Source organism: Lissotriton helveticus, chromosome 3_2 (genome assembly GCF_964261635.1).
Source record: "Lissotriton helveticus chromosome 3_2, aLisHel1.1, whole genome shotgun sequence".
In the NCBI taxonomy this organism is placed as follows: domain Eukaryota; kingdom Metazoa; phylum Chordata; class Amphibia; order Caudata; family Salamandridae; genus Lissotriton; species Lissotriton helveticus.
The window spans coordinates 467,263,391-467,280,050 of record NC_136062.1 but is presented as its reverse complement, the minus strand read 5'-3'; the positions used below and the strand labels follow the sequence as shown (position 1 = coordinate 467,280,050).

At 47.5% G+C, this 16,660-nt stretch overlaps 1 protein-coding gene across 1 annotated transcript in view; it reads left to right on the top strand.

The window, feature by feature from the left end:
• Positions 1 to 12,794: 12,794 nt before the first annotated feature.
• Positions 12,795 to 16,660, top strand: part of LOC144826173 (embryonic protein UVS.2-like) — a 160,600-nt gene continuing 156,734 nt past the window's right edge. The window contains exon 1 of the mRNA XM_078684568.1: positions 12,795 to 13,721. Within this exon, the coding sequence (XP_078540694.1) occupies positions 12,795 to 13,721 (927 nt within the window). The remainder of the gene's footprint in view (positions 13,722 to 16,660) is intronic.

The window sequence follows — 16,660 nt, the reverse complement described above, 5'->3', positions numbered from 1 at the left end:
GCTACTTTGATGCCTTTACCTACTGTAATAGAAGGCGAAGGATGTGAAGACCACGATTGCCTTGATGTGACTGAACTATGCACGAAACCCAGACCAGATATTGTGGATGAGCCATTGTCTGACCCCGATGAAATTTATTTTGTTGATGGCTCATGTTTAAGAGACGATACTGGTCGGTTGAGAGCAGCTTATGCTGTTTGTACTATTACTGGAGTTGTGGAAGCCGCTTGCCTGGAAGGAGTACATTCCGCACAGGTAGCGGAAATTATTGCCCTAACTCGTGCCTGCATAGCAGGAAACGGAAAAAGAGTCACCATCTACACGGACAGCCAATATGGTTTCGGTGTGGTTCATGATTTCGGGCAGTTGTGGTCTCAGAGGGGTTACATGACCTCCTCTGGTTCGCCCATTCGAAATGGAGAATTTGTGCGATTATTGTTAGAAGCATTACAAGGTCCAGTTGACATTGCAATCGTAAAGTGTGTAGCTCATACTAAGAATACAGATTTTTGTCACAAGGCAACAGATACGCTGATGAAGTCGCACGCTATTGTGCGGAACAAAATTATTCTTTCTCAAAGGTGGAAATAGAAGGTGCAGAAGAAAAGACTGAATTAAGTATGATGTTAGAAACTGTAGACACTTGGGAGGATTTAAGAATAATGCAGGAGAACGCACCTGAAACAGAGAAAAAGGCATGGGAAATAGCAGGTTGTGTGCGAAGTGAAATGGATTTTTGGGTTTCAGCAGATGGGAGAGCTGTGTTACCTGAAGAATTAGCTAATCCCATGGCGAGAGAAATACATGGTCCAGTACATCTAGGAAGGGATGCTATGATGAGAGTGTTTAGGCAAACTTGGTATTGCCCTAAATTTAGAATAGCAGCAGAATCAGTATGTAAGCGATGTGTTACCTGCCAACAACTAAACGTAGGCAAACGAACACCAGTCACACTGAGTCACATTGGGAGGTCGGGGGGGCCTTTCAATAGAATGCAATTAGATTTCATCGAAATGCCAAGAGTCAATCGCCTTAGGTATGTGTTGGTGATTGTATGCGTATTTTCCAGATGGGTTGAAGCGTACCCTACACGTAGGTGCGATACACTCACAGTGGCTAAGTTGTTGCTCAGGGAGTTGATACCGCGCTTCGGGGTGCCTGCCTCTTTGGAATCTGACAGAGGAAAACATTTTAACAGCGAAATAGTGAAGATGTTGTGCTCCACACTGAATATCGATCAAAAGCTGCATTGTAGTTATCGACCAGAAGCTTCAGGAATTGTGGAACAAGTGAACGGCACGTTGAAGAATAGATTGGCTAAAGTAGTGGCATCCACATCTTTGAGTTGGCCAGATGCTCTTCCTCTAGTGCTCATGAGCATGCGCAGCACACCTGATAGGAGGACAGGTCTCTCTCCCCACGAGATCCTGATGGGGAGGGCCATGAGACTTCCTACAGTTCCAACTACTGCTCTATTGAATATTACAGATGATCTGATCTTGGATTATTGTAAAGGACTGTCTGACGCCATCCATTCTGTGTCCCTTCAGGTGCATGCGGCTGAAGTTCCAGCATCGAGGAACCTGTGTCATGATCTGAACCCAGGGGACTGGGTCTTAGTTAAAAAACACGTCCGGAAGAACTGCCTAGATGTTCGCTGGCGTGGGCCCTTTCAGGTAATCCTGATAACGAACACCGCGGTGAAGTGCGGGGGGCTGCCAAATTGGATCCATGCTTCCCATACTCGAAGAGTTCCAGCACCTCTAGAAGGAACAGCTCCCATCCCAGACGAAAGCCCGGAAGTGGAAGAAGAGTTGCAAGAAGGGATTGAGGCAGCTGAGGGGGTGTCAGAAGAAGTTGGGAACGCAACGGATTCAGAAGAAGAGCGAAGGCAGGACGGCAGTGAGACAGAAGACGCAACTGAAGGAGAGAGCAGAAGTGAATACGACTCAGACTCAGATCCGTATCAGAGCGACCAAGAACCAAGTGAGAGGACAAGAAATAGGAGAATAAGGCTTGGAGCTGCCACTTGGCCAGCAAGGAGAAGAAGGCTAAGTTTGAGGTCGGCCCAAGAAGAAACGCTTACTCCTATATCCGAAGACTCAGATCCAGAAGAAGATATCCAGGATCAAGCCGAGGAGGGTCTTAGAAGATCAAGGAGGGTGCGAGTGCCTAGTAGAAGATACTCTACTCCCGACTGGACCTACCTCGTTGCAGATGTCTGGGAGACACAGAACAGGGAGGATCAGGGAAGTGGAACTGATCAGAACTGACCCGATCATCACAGTGCAAATAAGGTTTTTAGAGACAGTTGAGTTTCCAGTTTGCTGTTCACGATATCCAATATTGGAGGGAACTCTTCTTCGTTTGGAAATGCTTGAGCGAATAGTAGAAATGCTAGGAGCGCTTATTGTTGTGGATTAATACCATATTGTGAATGTCTTCAAAGGGGCGCAGAACTGGAAAGGTGAAGAAAGTGATCTTGATTAGAACGGACCCCTTTTGTAATTGTGGATGTAGAACTGATAGTACCAGGAGTAGAAATTGAAAAAACGCTAACTCTCAATTTTGTCCGTCCACTTGTCTTGAGCGAAATAAGGAGAATAATCCTAGAAAAAGTTGACTTTCCATGTTGTGGTACGAACTGCCCAGAACCTGAGGGAATGATACTTCGGATGGACATTTATGAAGACGTAGTGTCACTCCTTGAGTCATACATAACTTCAGACGAAAATAAGACTGTTGAAAAGAAATTGTAAAAACTTGTTGCAAGATAACCTAGCGCCGAGTGGAAGAAGAAAAGTGATAGGGGTTTCCTTTTAGTGGATGGAGAAGGGCTAGGGTTGTCTAATTTCTACGGGACTTTGAACTGTTTTGCGGAAACAAATTGTCAAGCTTCCAAGTGTTCAAAGAAAGAAATTGCAAGAGAGAAAGACTTTGTTTGAAAAGAAGAGGAAGTGAATGCTGGAAGAAAGTCAAAAACTACACTGTTTGAGAACATGGAGGCTGGCAACCCGAACCGCAGGGCAAAATGTATAGCTGTTACACTTTTAGGAGTAGTGGTTTCTCTTATAATTTTAGTGGTAACTGTTTCATTCCTAGCGGGACACGAAGGGGATGAAACCGCAGTTAAGGAGGATAAGGGAGTATCAACACCGAAAACTACCATTATTAAAGAGAAGGGAAACATCAATGAGAAAGACAAAGCATTGTTAGATGCAGAAATAAAAAGGCTTCACACCGATGAGTCACAGGGAAATTACAAGTCAAATGCTTACGCTAAATTGCTTTATGAATATGTTGATGCCATGGAAGTGAAGGATTGTTACGTTTGTATGCAATTACCAGCTTCAGTGGAGGAGGGTATCAGATACCATCATCTTCCGTTGACATATGGAATAACGTGCAGTTTATTGTTGAGCATGTTTTATGGACGAGAAGGATTCAAGTATTATTTCTCGAATTTCGACTCGACATTGCCAGAGGTTCCGAATTTCAAGCATTTGAACAAATGGGACTACTACAAAAGCGAAGACAGATTACACAAATGGTTTATTCCATGGAAAACGTTAGATACTTCACATGCTCGAAGAAACAATCTGACTTGTCAAATATCAGAGGTTGAGAAAAAGTTTATAGCACAGGTAGATACTAGATACAGGAGGCAGAAGATTTTGAAAGCATCAGGACAATGGGAAACAGATTGGACCAAGGAGGAGAGGGCACACCAAAGAAAGGGTAGTATTGGTCCAATTGCTTTGGATAAGGATAAACGGGGAAAACTGTGCATTCACAGGAGTTACTCATATTATGAAAACTTTTATGTAGGTCAAGTCCATTGTGAACATGCCTTTCAATTGGAGTATTACTCTAAGAACTTTTTGAAAGGGATGCAAGCAATACCAAATTTATATTTTGTATGTGGAAGAAGTGCCTATGTGAAGTTACCAGATAATTGGTACGGATCATGCTATCTGGCTGTTGTCTTCCCTAAAATATATCATGTTGAGAATTTAGACACGCCTAAGAAAGAAATATCAACTAGATGGAAGCGAGGGCTGGGTGCAGCAGAAGTAGTTGGAGATGTACTCGGTGCTGCATTCCCTTTCTTAGGATTGATAATGAATGACATCAAAATTAGGAGGTTAGCTACAGTCGTAGATAGGCTATCTGCTAGTCAAAGGTAAACGTGTGGGAAAAAGTAGGTCATGGAATGGGTAAAGTTGGAAGTTGGTTTGCCAACTTAGGAAAGGGTATCGTTTGGTACATACTGAAACCCATCATCATAATTGTGATTTGTGTAATCACTTTGTGGGGATTGGTGCGTTTGTATCAATGTTATAGAGCAAATAGGTTGCAGAGAACTATGAAGAAACAGGAAGAAGAGTTGACAGCGATGCAGGACACTCAATATAAGAGTCTGAAAGCATTAGAGAGTATGAAAAGAGGTGGAACTGCCCTGTCTTCACTTTGAAGGGTTCTACATTTTTAGTAATATAAGAGTCTGAAAGCATTAGAGAGTATGAAAAGAGGTGGAACTGCCCTGTCTTCACTTTGAAGGGTTCTACATTTTTAGTGTCTTGGTGATGATGACCCCTGAAGGTCATCAAAGGGGGGACTGAGAGAGCACAAGTTTGGGAAAAAATTTATAAGTACGCCATATTTACAAGCACGTAGTTAGTTTAAACATGTTTTGCACACGAGTGTTTTATATCCAGGAGTGAAATATACAGAGTGGTTTATATTCAGTAGTGAAATGTATAGAATGTTAAGTAGAGTAACTATAATTATAACGGTGTGAGATTAATGTAGAAATGTTGGAATATATGTGAAAACCTCATGTTCTCATGTTAAAAGAATCATGTCCGAATTAAATGTAACTTTGAAAATCCAGTATTATGTGTAGGCCTTAGGGCAATTCACAGCAAACCTGAACGTGCTGCTAAATTAATGTAAGATAAGGTTGACATGGTTCTTCCAAAATGTACTATTGAACTTAGGGTTAAAAGTATATGCTTTATAGATGTGTTATTTTAGAAACGTATGCTAGTTAAGAATGTTTGCTGTTTAAATCAAGTTAACGTTTTAAGAGTGCAGGGACCTGCTGCATGTAAATCAAGTAGGCCAGAGGAGATAATGTCATGTCGTGTAAATCGTCATGTGCTCGTTAGAGAAGAGGTCGCGAGGTGTCCAGCACCGAGCTTTGAGAGTGTTTTACGACTTAAGATATGGTGGAGTCTGGAATTTGAGGCCCACTGCAGGACGAGCTGTATGCAGGTGCGAGGGTCCTAATCAGCTCGAATGAAAGGGACTTTGTTCAGTGGCGCCTTGCGCAGGCCTGTAGGAGTTTCCAGGAATTTCAGGGGGTATCAGCGCACTGAAGAAGAAGCCTGGGAACCAAGGTCAACTATAATGAGGGTCTTCAAGAGTACCATCATGGAGTTTGCCGCGCAAAGATGTACCACGTGAGGGGCGTCCCAAGGGGCGTTTCTATTGAAAATGTGATTTGGTATTAGGGAAAGAGACCCGGGAGGAGAGCAGAGCAGATGATTTTGGGAGCCTAAGGAAGCGGATGGGTAGGCAGATAGGCTGATCAGGAGAGACCCATTATCAGAGAAGAGACAAAGAGAAGTGCGTGATCTTCTTAGGAAGTCACCACGGCTGACACCTAGAGGGTTAAGATCTTGCTAAGTAGGGATGTCATTTAAAATAGTGTAGGGACAGACTAACCTTAATTTTCTTTTCTGTAATGACTTTGAGATTGCAACTTATTTCTATTTTGACAACCCTTATGGTTTTTGAGCTTGTACTTATTATTTTGTTCTTCAGACTTAGATTATTCAAGAAGTTCATGTTTATAGTGATACCAATTTACCTTTTGAATCTCATTTTGAGAAGTTTGTATCTTCAGTTATCTTTGACTTTATATTAAATCTTTAAAACTTAAATTTGGTCAGTGGTCATTTAGAGTGGTGTAAGTTCTTAAATTGATTGACTTATTGCGAGATTACCTTTTACTCAACGACAGGTACCAACGATTCAGTCGACATAGTTTGGGATTTGGTAAGATAATTAGTAACCAGTAATCCCGCGTTAGCAATAGCTTGAATAGATCTAAAACGCAGATCATAAAAAATATATATGCTATATGTGATGACAACAGGGTGGTTAACTCTGCAGTGTATTTAGGGGTTTCACTATCGGCGGATTTGGATGTGGTGGTTGAGAGTAATTTGACTCCATTGATCTCTAAGGTTAAGGGAGATCTGGAGAGGATGAACAATCTCCATCTCTCTCTTATGGGTTGCACTAACGTGATTAAAATGTTGATTTTGCCCAAATTTCTTAATTTTTTTAGATCTATCCCCTTGGTTTTTGAAGCTAAATGGTTTAATGTGCTAGAGAATGTACTGAATAGGTTTATTTGGGCACATGGGAAGACCCGGCGGGCTTACAGATATATGTCTCTCCTGAGAGAGAGAGTGGGGGCTGGGGGCCCCTGATTTTAGGCTGTACCAAATGGCTGCAGCACTACAGTATATGCAGGGATTAATTGGGGGTGGGGGATTCGAGCAAAGAGTTACGACGATGTCCGCGGAAGTCTATTCTGTAGTATTGGGGGCGGAGGCAGAAAATTGTTTTTTAAATAGAATAGAGTTTGGGTACTACATAAGGACAAGATTCAAGACTGTAGTGGCAGCAGTCAGGATCTGGAATGCTCTTCTAAAAAAGGCGGGTTTAGGAAGATATAACAGATATGTCCGGCTGTATAAGAATAAATCCTTCCCTGCGGAAGCTTTTGCTGATTTGACAATGGCGGGATGGGCACAAAAAGGGATTATACAGATTGGGGATTTTAATGGATGATGAGGGGATAGTTCAGTTTGCAGACCTCACCCTTAAGTATGGTATCAAAAGAAGGGATTTTTAAAAAATTTGCAGGTAAGGAGCTTTCTTAGTCATAAGAAGGTGGTAGTGTGGGGTTTGGCAGTAATGAAATTCTGGAAAAGATAAAACTAGGAAGGGATTGCAAAAGGGAAGATCGATGACATGAATAAAGTTAGTAACAAGTGGGTTGAAAAGTTGGGGGGGGGAGCCTGGAAGCTTCCAGGAATCTTTGGACATGGGTCGTACCATCTTATGCTCGGGTCCCCTGCAATCTCAGCATTATAAGACTCTATTCTCATTGTATCACACCCCAGCTAGAATAGCTAAGTGGGGAGGCTCCACCGGCACCACCTGCCCTCGATGTAATGCAGTGGATGCAGATATTGTTCATATGTTTGCTACCTGCCCCCAGCTACACACTTTGATTAAAAACGTAGAAGATGTTCTTGGTAGCACATTAAGATTACGAGTACAGTTGACACCTATGTGGATTTTGTTGGGGAGGGACATGGGGGAGAAACTGCTCACAAGGAATTTATGTTTATGGCTACTGCAGTGCTGAGGCTGACAATAGCAAGAGCATGGCTGGATAAGACCCCCCCGGGTATGCAAATTTGGCTGGCAAATCTATTAGCTATGTATAATCTTGAGAAGGCAATCTATGCACGAAAGGGAAAAAGGGGAAGAAGGTTAGGTTTAAAAATCTGGGAGCCAATAGCGAAATGGAAAGAGAACATGGCATTGCAGGACAATGTAACATGAAGTATAGTTTCTATCAAGTTTAAGTTTATGAAAATGTATCTCGTATTTTTTATGTTCTTTTGTTTAATTTCAAATCAGATAGGGTAAATCATGAATGTAAAGTTGATTGGTCAATGTACAATATATACAATACAATGTGTGTACTGAGAAAAATAAAAATATGTTTAAAAAAAAAAGGAAACAAAACCAATACTAAGCCCTCTTGGGCACAACGATTAAAAAATCTTGCTGCAAAACTTTTCCAAAATGTTTACAGCAGGATGAGATTTCTCCATGGCGAACATGGCTACAGTTGCATGTTTCCGAGTAGCTTTAAAAATCTCAGCTGTGTCAACAGCACCTCCTTCGGATAGCTTATCTCTAACCCCCACAAAAGATACCCAATGTGCAGTGATGCACATGTAATCTGTGGCTTGGCAACTGGTCCACATGTCTGTTGTCAGGTGGATATTGTGAACAGTACTCTGCTGCAAAGCTTGTCCAGCCAATTCCAGCACATCATGATGTAGTGCCGGAACAGCAATTCTTGCAAAATAGAACCGTCTGGGAACCTTCCATTTAGGGCAGATGGCTGACACAAATTCAAGGAAACCCACCCTTCCACAAATGAAAAAGGGAGACGGTCCAGCGCTAACATTTTAGCCAGCTTCACATTGTACAACTGTGCCGTTGGGTGGTTGCGTTGGAACTGCCCCTCCAACCTAAGCATGCTCTCAATGGTAGGCTGGATTACTTTCCTTTGTGGTGCTGTTGTTTTCATTAACCCACTTAGGCTCAACGATGCACTTTGTTTCATTGCAGTACTCGGCCGCCTTGGTGTCTCAGCCTGACTCTGAGTATGGCTCTTACTGCGGTGCCACTGAGATGTTGCTGAGGAGGATGTAGGCGGTACCACTACACTACTGGGGACAAGGCTAGAAATGCCACACAGAAACACTTGTGTAATGCACCTGTGGCTACCTGCTCAGAGCCTACTGGATGAAAGCAGGCCTGTTGGCAGACAAGGTCAGACAAGCTTGCAGGCCTAGGCTTCAAAATGGCCACCAGCCACATGGCCAGGCCAACCCAACTACAAGAAACAGAAGACAGACAATGCAGGTCTATTGCAAAAAGCACACTGCCAGCCTTCAAAATGGCTGCCAGCCTCATGGCCAGGCCTACCCACAACTTAAAGCCTAGGCCACAAAGGAATAGCATGCAGGCCTATATGGCAAAAGCAGCACACTAATAACTCCCACCACAAAAGGCCACCAGCCACATGGACACTCACAAATCACAAACAACAAGCAGGAGGCCTGGAAACACACAATGAACTGACAAAAGGCCTATAAAAGCCAGGCAAAGGATGCATGCTAAAGCACACTGCTTTGCCTTTTTAATGCAATGAAATGCAAACACGAAAAAACACAGGCCAAAAAAAAGGTCTGCAGGGTGCATGCATTGCACAACGACACCCCAGACACACACAACAAAGGCTTTTCTTTAAGACACCCAACAACAGCAACCCCCAAAACACATTTCCCAACTTAATCCATTGCCATCCATGCCCTAAATGATGCTTGAAAATTAAATACATTCAAAACACACCAAAGGGACAGTTGTTTCATCATGCACCCACCCATGACTAGCTCTGGACCTTGTGACTACTACTACCCACAAAAATGTTAAAAAAAGGAATTATAAGTACCAAAATTGATTTTTTGATGCAACAACTGCAATGCCCCCAATCAAACAGACACAGCACCAACTTACTTGTAAAATATCAAATTCAAAAGTCCTCAAATCCAATGATAATGATGCAGCAGACACACAGAGTGATCCTTCCAGCTCAAAATCCAAAGGCAGAATAAGCAGGAGATGGACAAAGCACTGAGAGGAGCCTGCTGGACAGGAACAGGAAGTTGGAGATTCTGTGGCACTTCCTCCCTTTCCCCATTTTAAAAAAGGACTCCTTGAACAAAAAAGGACAGCCAAATGTCAATCTGAGGAGTTTTTTCATCCAAATCATCATTTATAGAAGGTTTTATGCTGCTAGAGATGAAATTCTTCGGGGGGGCGTGGCTAGCAGAGCAGCGAGATGGCCGCTCTTTGAGTGAGCTCCGCCGGCTACTACAATTAATCCTATCACCTATCCTGTTCCTGGCTCTTGCGGACCCCAGTTCCTCCCGGGTTCCGCTCAGTAAACCCTGGTGATCCCTCGGCCCGAGTTTGCAGTGCGGAGGTGTTTTCTCCTCGAAGCGATGACGAACTACGTCTGCAGCGGACGCTGCGCTGAGATTACACCCCACCGGAAGTGACCCTCGCCGGGAGCCGCGTTACACTGTGGGCCGCGGATGCGGAGGCCCCTACATCCTTATTGGACTTTGAGGTGAGCTGCCGTCTGCAGTGTTGCTGCTCCGGCTGGGGCTGACGGCGATCACTGCTGAGAGACTGGCGGTGGCTGGCGCGGCTTGACGGAGGCGGCCGCGCTGTGAAGTAAGGATCCTGTGCCCGACTGAGACGGAGCTTTCCTGTGGGGAGACCGGCGGGGAGAGGTCGCGTCTGCTCCGCCTGCGCCGCGGCGGCGACCGGAGGGGAGGTGAGTGGGTGCGGCGGAGAGCTGGGCTTCTCTTGGGGCTCCTCCCGCTGTGGCTGCACCCTGACTCCCCGACGGCCCTAGACAGGGGCGGCCCTAATCCCCTTGGAGCCCCTGGGCCGCGTGTACTTCTACATAGCTGGTGACTTCTCCATTGCGCTCCGTGCACCCGCCATTTTGGGACCTGGTGAGACCTGTTGGGCGTGCGGCGGTTTGGTGACCCCGCTGGACACCTGTGACTTCCTTTGCCCAAGCCACCACGTTTGACCCATCACACCTCAAGCGCCCTGGCCTTACCTGGATAGCGACGGGCAGGCAAAACGATAGCTGGCTGTGACGCTAGGTGGGTGCTTCCCCGCTGCGTGGCGGGTGGACTTCATCGGCTGGTGGGGATGGGAAAAAACGACGCCAGGCAAGGGAAATTGAGCTTTGAAAATAGAAAGACGCCGAAAAACAAAACTATGGAGTCAGAACCTGGCGCATCGTCCTCGCAATGTGCTACCCCGGACATTGATTTTGGGGCCCTCATTATGGAGGTGAGAACCAGCTTGAAGAGCATAGATGCCAAGCTTGATAATATGGCTGCGCAACTCGAGTCAGTGAAAACGAAGGTGGACGCTCACGAGACGAGGCTGGATTGTCTCGAAAACAGGCAGACTGAATGCTGCGAATTTCAGCAGCAGACCAAACAGCACATCACTGCACTAGAGCGAGAACTTGAAAATTTGCGCGCGAAGTCGGACGATTTGGAAGCACGCTCCAGAAGATCCAACATCCGTATTACAGGCATTCCGGAGACGACCAACACAGGGAAGATGGAATCCTTTGTATCGTGCCTCCTTCATGACCTGTTTGATCCAGATCTATCCCCGGTCTTCGCAGTGGAGAGAGCGCACAGGTCCCTTGGGAAAAAGCCCCCGACAGGCGCCACTCCGCGTCCAATTCTGGCCAAACTGCTGAACTATCAGGATAGGGATGTCGTTCTACGCTTGGCGAGAGAGAGGGGTAAGATCACGCACCAGGGCAATCACATCTCCTTTTACCCGGATTTCACCCCCCTGGTGCAGGCGGCCCGTAAGGAGTTCCTACCCGCTAAGAAGATTCTGCTGCAAGCTGGCGTGCCCTACTCTCTCCTATACCCGGCAAAATTGAAGGTTCAACACGACAGCACCTCTCACTTCTTCACTGACGCCAAATCGGCCCTCAAGTTCGCCAAACACATTTGTGCTGGTGCCAGGAGAAAATCGCCGAGACTTGAGGAAGCTTCGGACCCACTCAGTGACAATGACTGAGGTTTCAGTTATGCCCACCCTGAGCGGCTGCGACTGCCCTCGTTGCCTTGACGTTGGGAGCCTGAGAGCGCCTTACACACAGGTCTGTTACACCCGAATTGTCTCGCCGGGGGTAAGTCTTGATGTCACCTTTGTGCACAGAATTTTGCTACTGTCACCGTGCCTCCATTGAGACATTGGCTACCTGCGGATTTTGTGGGACCAGGAGACGGGGGCACTGCCTGAGCCCAGGAACGCTAAAGTTTGACTGTAGCCACCCCGTGTATACGGGGGTGTTTGCCGAGCGCACCACGCCTCATGGGGTGCCTCCCGTTGTTATTGATGTTGGGGTATTTCCACGCTATGCGTGTGAGTTTCTGGGATATGTCACGACCTAATTGGGGGGTTGCTGCGGGAGGGGGGCGGAGGGGGGGATTTCACGAGTTGCGAGTTTTTGTTCGTATTAAGTGCAATGTACTACTACACATGTCTATATGTTTGCGCGCTGGGTCTGCAGATGTGATAGCTGGGCACTCGTTTGGCCTCTGTGAGCGGGGATGCGTAGGGGGAATCCTCGGTTGTACTGCACTCTAATGGGGGGTATCAAACTCTGGACTTGGAACATTAGAGGCCTTGGGGACTACAAGAAGGCCCGTTTACTGCATGGCATGTTGTCCAGACACAATGTTGATATATGCTTCCTACAAGAAACTCATTTAAACGTGATCCCCTCGGCCCGATTGAAAAATTCCAGATGGGCGCATGTCTATTCCTCCATCTACTCCAGTTATGCGAGGGGTGTTGCCATACTCATTCGCAGGGGGCTGGATTGGAGGGAGTTCTCTCAGATACGAGATGTGGAGGGAAGGTATGTCTTGCTCCATGGGTCTCTACAGGGGCGTCCCATTGTCCTGGCTGCAATCTATGGCCCCAACGTGGACGATCCTGATTTTTTCAGAAGTGTTTGGGCGAAAATTGAGTTGCTGCATTGCCAGACGATTGTGCTGGGGGGAGATTTCAACGTTGCATTAAATGATGACATGGATCGTGAGGGTGTGAGCAGGCCACAGCATGCTAGAGCGCGCCAGGCGATATTTGATGTCATGAATGAGGGTCTGCTTTCGGATGTGTGGAGAGCTAGAAATCCGGGGGTCAGGGTGGGAACCTGCTACACCTGCCATAAAGCTGCCTGGTCTAGACTTGACTTCTGGTTGGTATCTCCTGAAGTTGCGACATGGGTGTCGAATGTTGATATTATGGCTAGGTCACTGTCGGACCATGCTCCGTGTATGTTAGAAATGAGCCCTCCCGACACTATTCACAGGGTGTTTCAATGGCGCCTTCCCCCTCACGTGCTCACAGACCCAGTGTTCGTAGAAGAGATCAGAGAGGACATCACTACATATTTTGAGGAGAATGCTGGTTCTGCCTCATCCGAGGCTATAGTTTGGGATGCCTTCAAGGCTGTAATCAGGGGTCAGTGTATAGCACGAAAAGCAGGGGTCCTCCGCTCCATTAGGGACACGCTAGCTACACTTGAGGGGGAACTGAAAGATCTTGACGCTGCTTTTAGCTCGGATCCGTCGTTGGAGAATGCTGGCGCTCTAAAAACCAAGCTGCTAGCCTTCAATGAGGAAGCGGAGCGGGAGGTGAAATTTCTGGGGAAACAGGCTGAAGCGCGCAGATACGGGGAAGGGGATAGACCGAGCAGGACCCTTGCCAGGCTGATTACTCCTCGCACACATTCGAACTACATACACACTATTTATGATACATCCGGACACTTAGTGACGGGCCAAGAGGCAGTGTTGGGCGCCTTCGCTGACTTCTATGCTACCCTGTACACCTCGAGACAACCCACAGCACCGCCTTCACTGAGTGACTTTCTTGATTCCATAGCACTCGTATGGTTCAACGATAACCACAGACAGTACATGGACCTCTCAGTCACAATCCAAGACATCGCCCAGGTAATTAAGAGCATGCCGGCCAACAAAGCCCCTGGCCCCGATGGCCTGACAACCTCCTTCTATAAAACCTATGTAGCTGAACTGGCGCCGAGACTACACTCTGTATTCGTCGAGGCTCTCGAATCAAATTCCCTTCCAGACTCCATGCGGGAAGCACTGATTATCACGCTACTCAAACCGGATAAAGATGAACAACAGCTAGACTCCTACAGGCCCCTATCGCTTATAAACGTGGATGCTAAAATATACGCGAAGGTCATTGCAGATCGGTTACAACCGATGTTGCCCATGATTGCGCTTCCAGATCAATCGGGATTCATCCCTGGCCGCGCGACATCACATAATCTCAGGACCATCTTTTCTGTCCTTCACTATTTACACCCATCTGTACAGGCGGCGGTGGTGTTCCTTGACGCCACCAAAGCCTTTGACTCCTTGGAATGGCCCTACCTCTTCCGTGTCTTAGGACGGATGGGATTCAGCCAGAACTTCATGACCCTGATCAAGCTCCTTTACACAGCACCCAGGGCCCGGGTGAGCGTTAATGGTCTCATCTCCAAACCATTCAATGTCTCAAGAGGTACTAGGCAGGGATGTCCTCTATCCCCGCTACTCTTTGCGATAGCAATGGAGCCGCTTGCGGCTCGAATACGGCAACACCACACTGCCAGAGGCATTGGATTTAGTGCTAGAAGCTTACTGATTTCGCTATACGCGGATGATGTTACCCTATACGTCCTGAATCCTAAAGATAACCTAAATCCGCTACTCCGTGAGTTTGTGAGATTTGAGGGCCTGGCGGGAATCTCCATCAACTGGTCAAAGTCAGTGGCGTTCCCACTGACGGAGAGCACTGATCGCCCTGCTCCTGATTACCCCCTCGGATGGGAGACGGAGGCGGTCAAATATCTGGGTGTCTGGATCAGCCGAGATATACAGGAGTTGTGGTCGCTGAATTTCGGGAGGGCGGTGGACTGGTTGGAAGGGAAGGTCGAAGTTTGGAACAAGCTACCGCTGTCTCTGGTCGCGAGGATTGCACTGGCTAAAATGGTGGTCCTCCCCAAATTCTTATATTTGTTTGTCAACGTACCACTGCCTATGACAGCGGCCTTCCATGCTCGTGTACGCTCCTTGCTGCTGAGGCTGGTGTGGGCCGGCGGTCAGGCCAGAATCTCCTGGGACTTACTCACGCTTCCACTCCGTCACGGGGGCCTGGGTGCCCCTGACCTGAAGCTATATTCCCTCTGTGCGCAGGCCCAGTTCCTGCACTTCTGGGCCTACCCCACCCCGTACCAGCCGCATGCGGCGGTGGAACTAGCAGTGGTCGCCCCATTGCCCCTACAGGTGGCGTTATATGGTAAAGTCACATGTCCGTCGCGTGAGGTGGACACGGTGGAAATGGTCCGCTGGTCCTGGCGAGAGCTCCGGAAGAGAGCCGGTCTCCCCCTGCTTTATGCGCCAGCCATCCCCTTGAGAGGTAACCCGATGCTGCCTTGTTTGACAGCAAGGGGTGGGGTCCTCTCCATCCGTGACACTCGCCTTCTCACATTTGCTGACTTATATCCGGATGGTACTTTTCTCGAGATGTCCGCTGGTGGGGACGACCAGCCCTGCTCATTTGCTGACACATTGCTACATCACTCCCTTAGGGAATCTTGCAAGAAGATGGGACCAAGCTTCCCGGAGGAACCCTGCACACTAGCCGCCCTCCAAAACTTGCTATCAAGACCTTCCCCGAAAAAACTGGTGTCCAGACTGTATAACTGCATGCAGGAGCAGGCCCCGGTGACAGAGGCTACGGCCAAACACGCTTGGACTGCTGACCTAGAAAATCAGCTGCCGGATGACACATGGGAATATTGCTGTGCACAACTAACAGCCCTATCCCCTAATTATCGATTAAGACTTATCCACTTCAAATTCTTACATCGATATTACCGCACTCCGACATTACTACACCGTATGGGTCTCCGTGAAGACGCCTCTTGCTGGAGATGTGGGGGTGTGGATGCGACCTTTATTCATATGGCATGGAGCTGCCCCAAGTTGTGCACGTACTGGTTGGAAATCTTTACTGCCATCAATCACATCATACAAAGAAATGACTCTCCGTCCCCACTGCTGGGTCTGCTGGGATATGTTAAAGACACTACGCCCTGCGACAGGAAACTGCATGCGTTGCTCCTTCTATACGCCAAACGTCAGATTGCACTACACTGGGGCAGGCCGGGTCTCCCCTCCTTCGAGGGCTGGATTAGGGATGTGACCTATGGCCACACACAACTGGCACACTATTGGGAGACCATGCCCACCGCTTCCAGACCCGCTGACATATGGGGCCCGTTTGTGCAGTGGGCTGCAGCACGCGCGAGATCAGACACCTCAGGTACTCCACGCGCTGCGAGTGTTTCAGACGACATGGGCTGAGTGTGCGCGCTGAATGGGTTACCGATTGCCGTCCCAAGGAGTGGCGCTGTTGCGGTCAGGTCCTGCCCTGACGCGCGCTCGACATTTGCTGCCCCCACTAGCCCCGACCGTGTCCCTGGCCTCCCGCTTCCGCTGACCCTCCTGTGGCCTATTAATTGCCCCTTCCCCCCCTCCCCCCCTACACGCCCTTTTGCCTACGCGGGCGCAGAGGAGATGATCTTGCACACACGCCCTGACTGTGACCTGCCCTCTCTCTGAGTGATCCGTTGTGGGCCAGCGCGTCTCTTTTGTGGACTGAAGTGTTGTATGACTGCTGTTTCTTAGTACTTGCACCTATGTTTAGACGGTTTTTGGGTTACCTTGTTGGGGGGTCCTGTTGGGAGAAACAATGGTGCTGTTAGACGTATCCTATCCACGGGCCGCTGCAGCGGATGGTTGACCGCTGCTTCTTTAGGAGCGGCTTCCCCGTTCTTCGTTATCTTTCAATTGTCTGAGGCACTATGAGAAAAGCATGACCATTTCCTCGAGGATATTGCACTGCGCACGCTATAGATTTTATTGTATTTCATGTTTATCTCTGCATGATTGACCCGGTCAGATGTCGGCCTCTGGTTTGTTTCTTTGCAATTTTCTGTATGCTCTAATTGATAGCGGCCTGCCTCCGGGTTGTTGGCGTGACGCAGTGTGTATCTTCTCTTTCATTTGTTTACACTACATGTCTTGCAAATAAAAAAAAAAAAAAAAAAAAAAAAGAGATGAAATTCTTC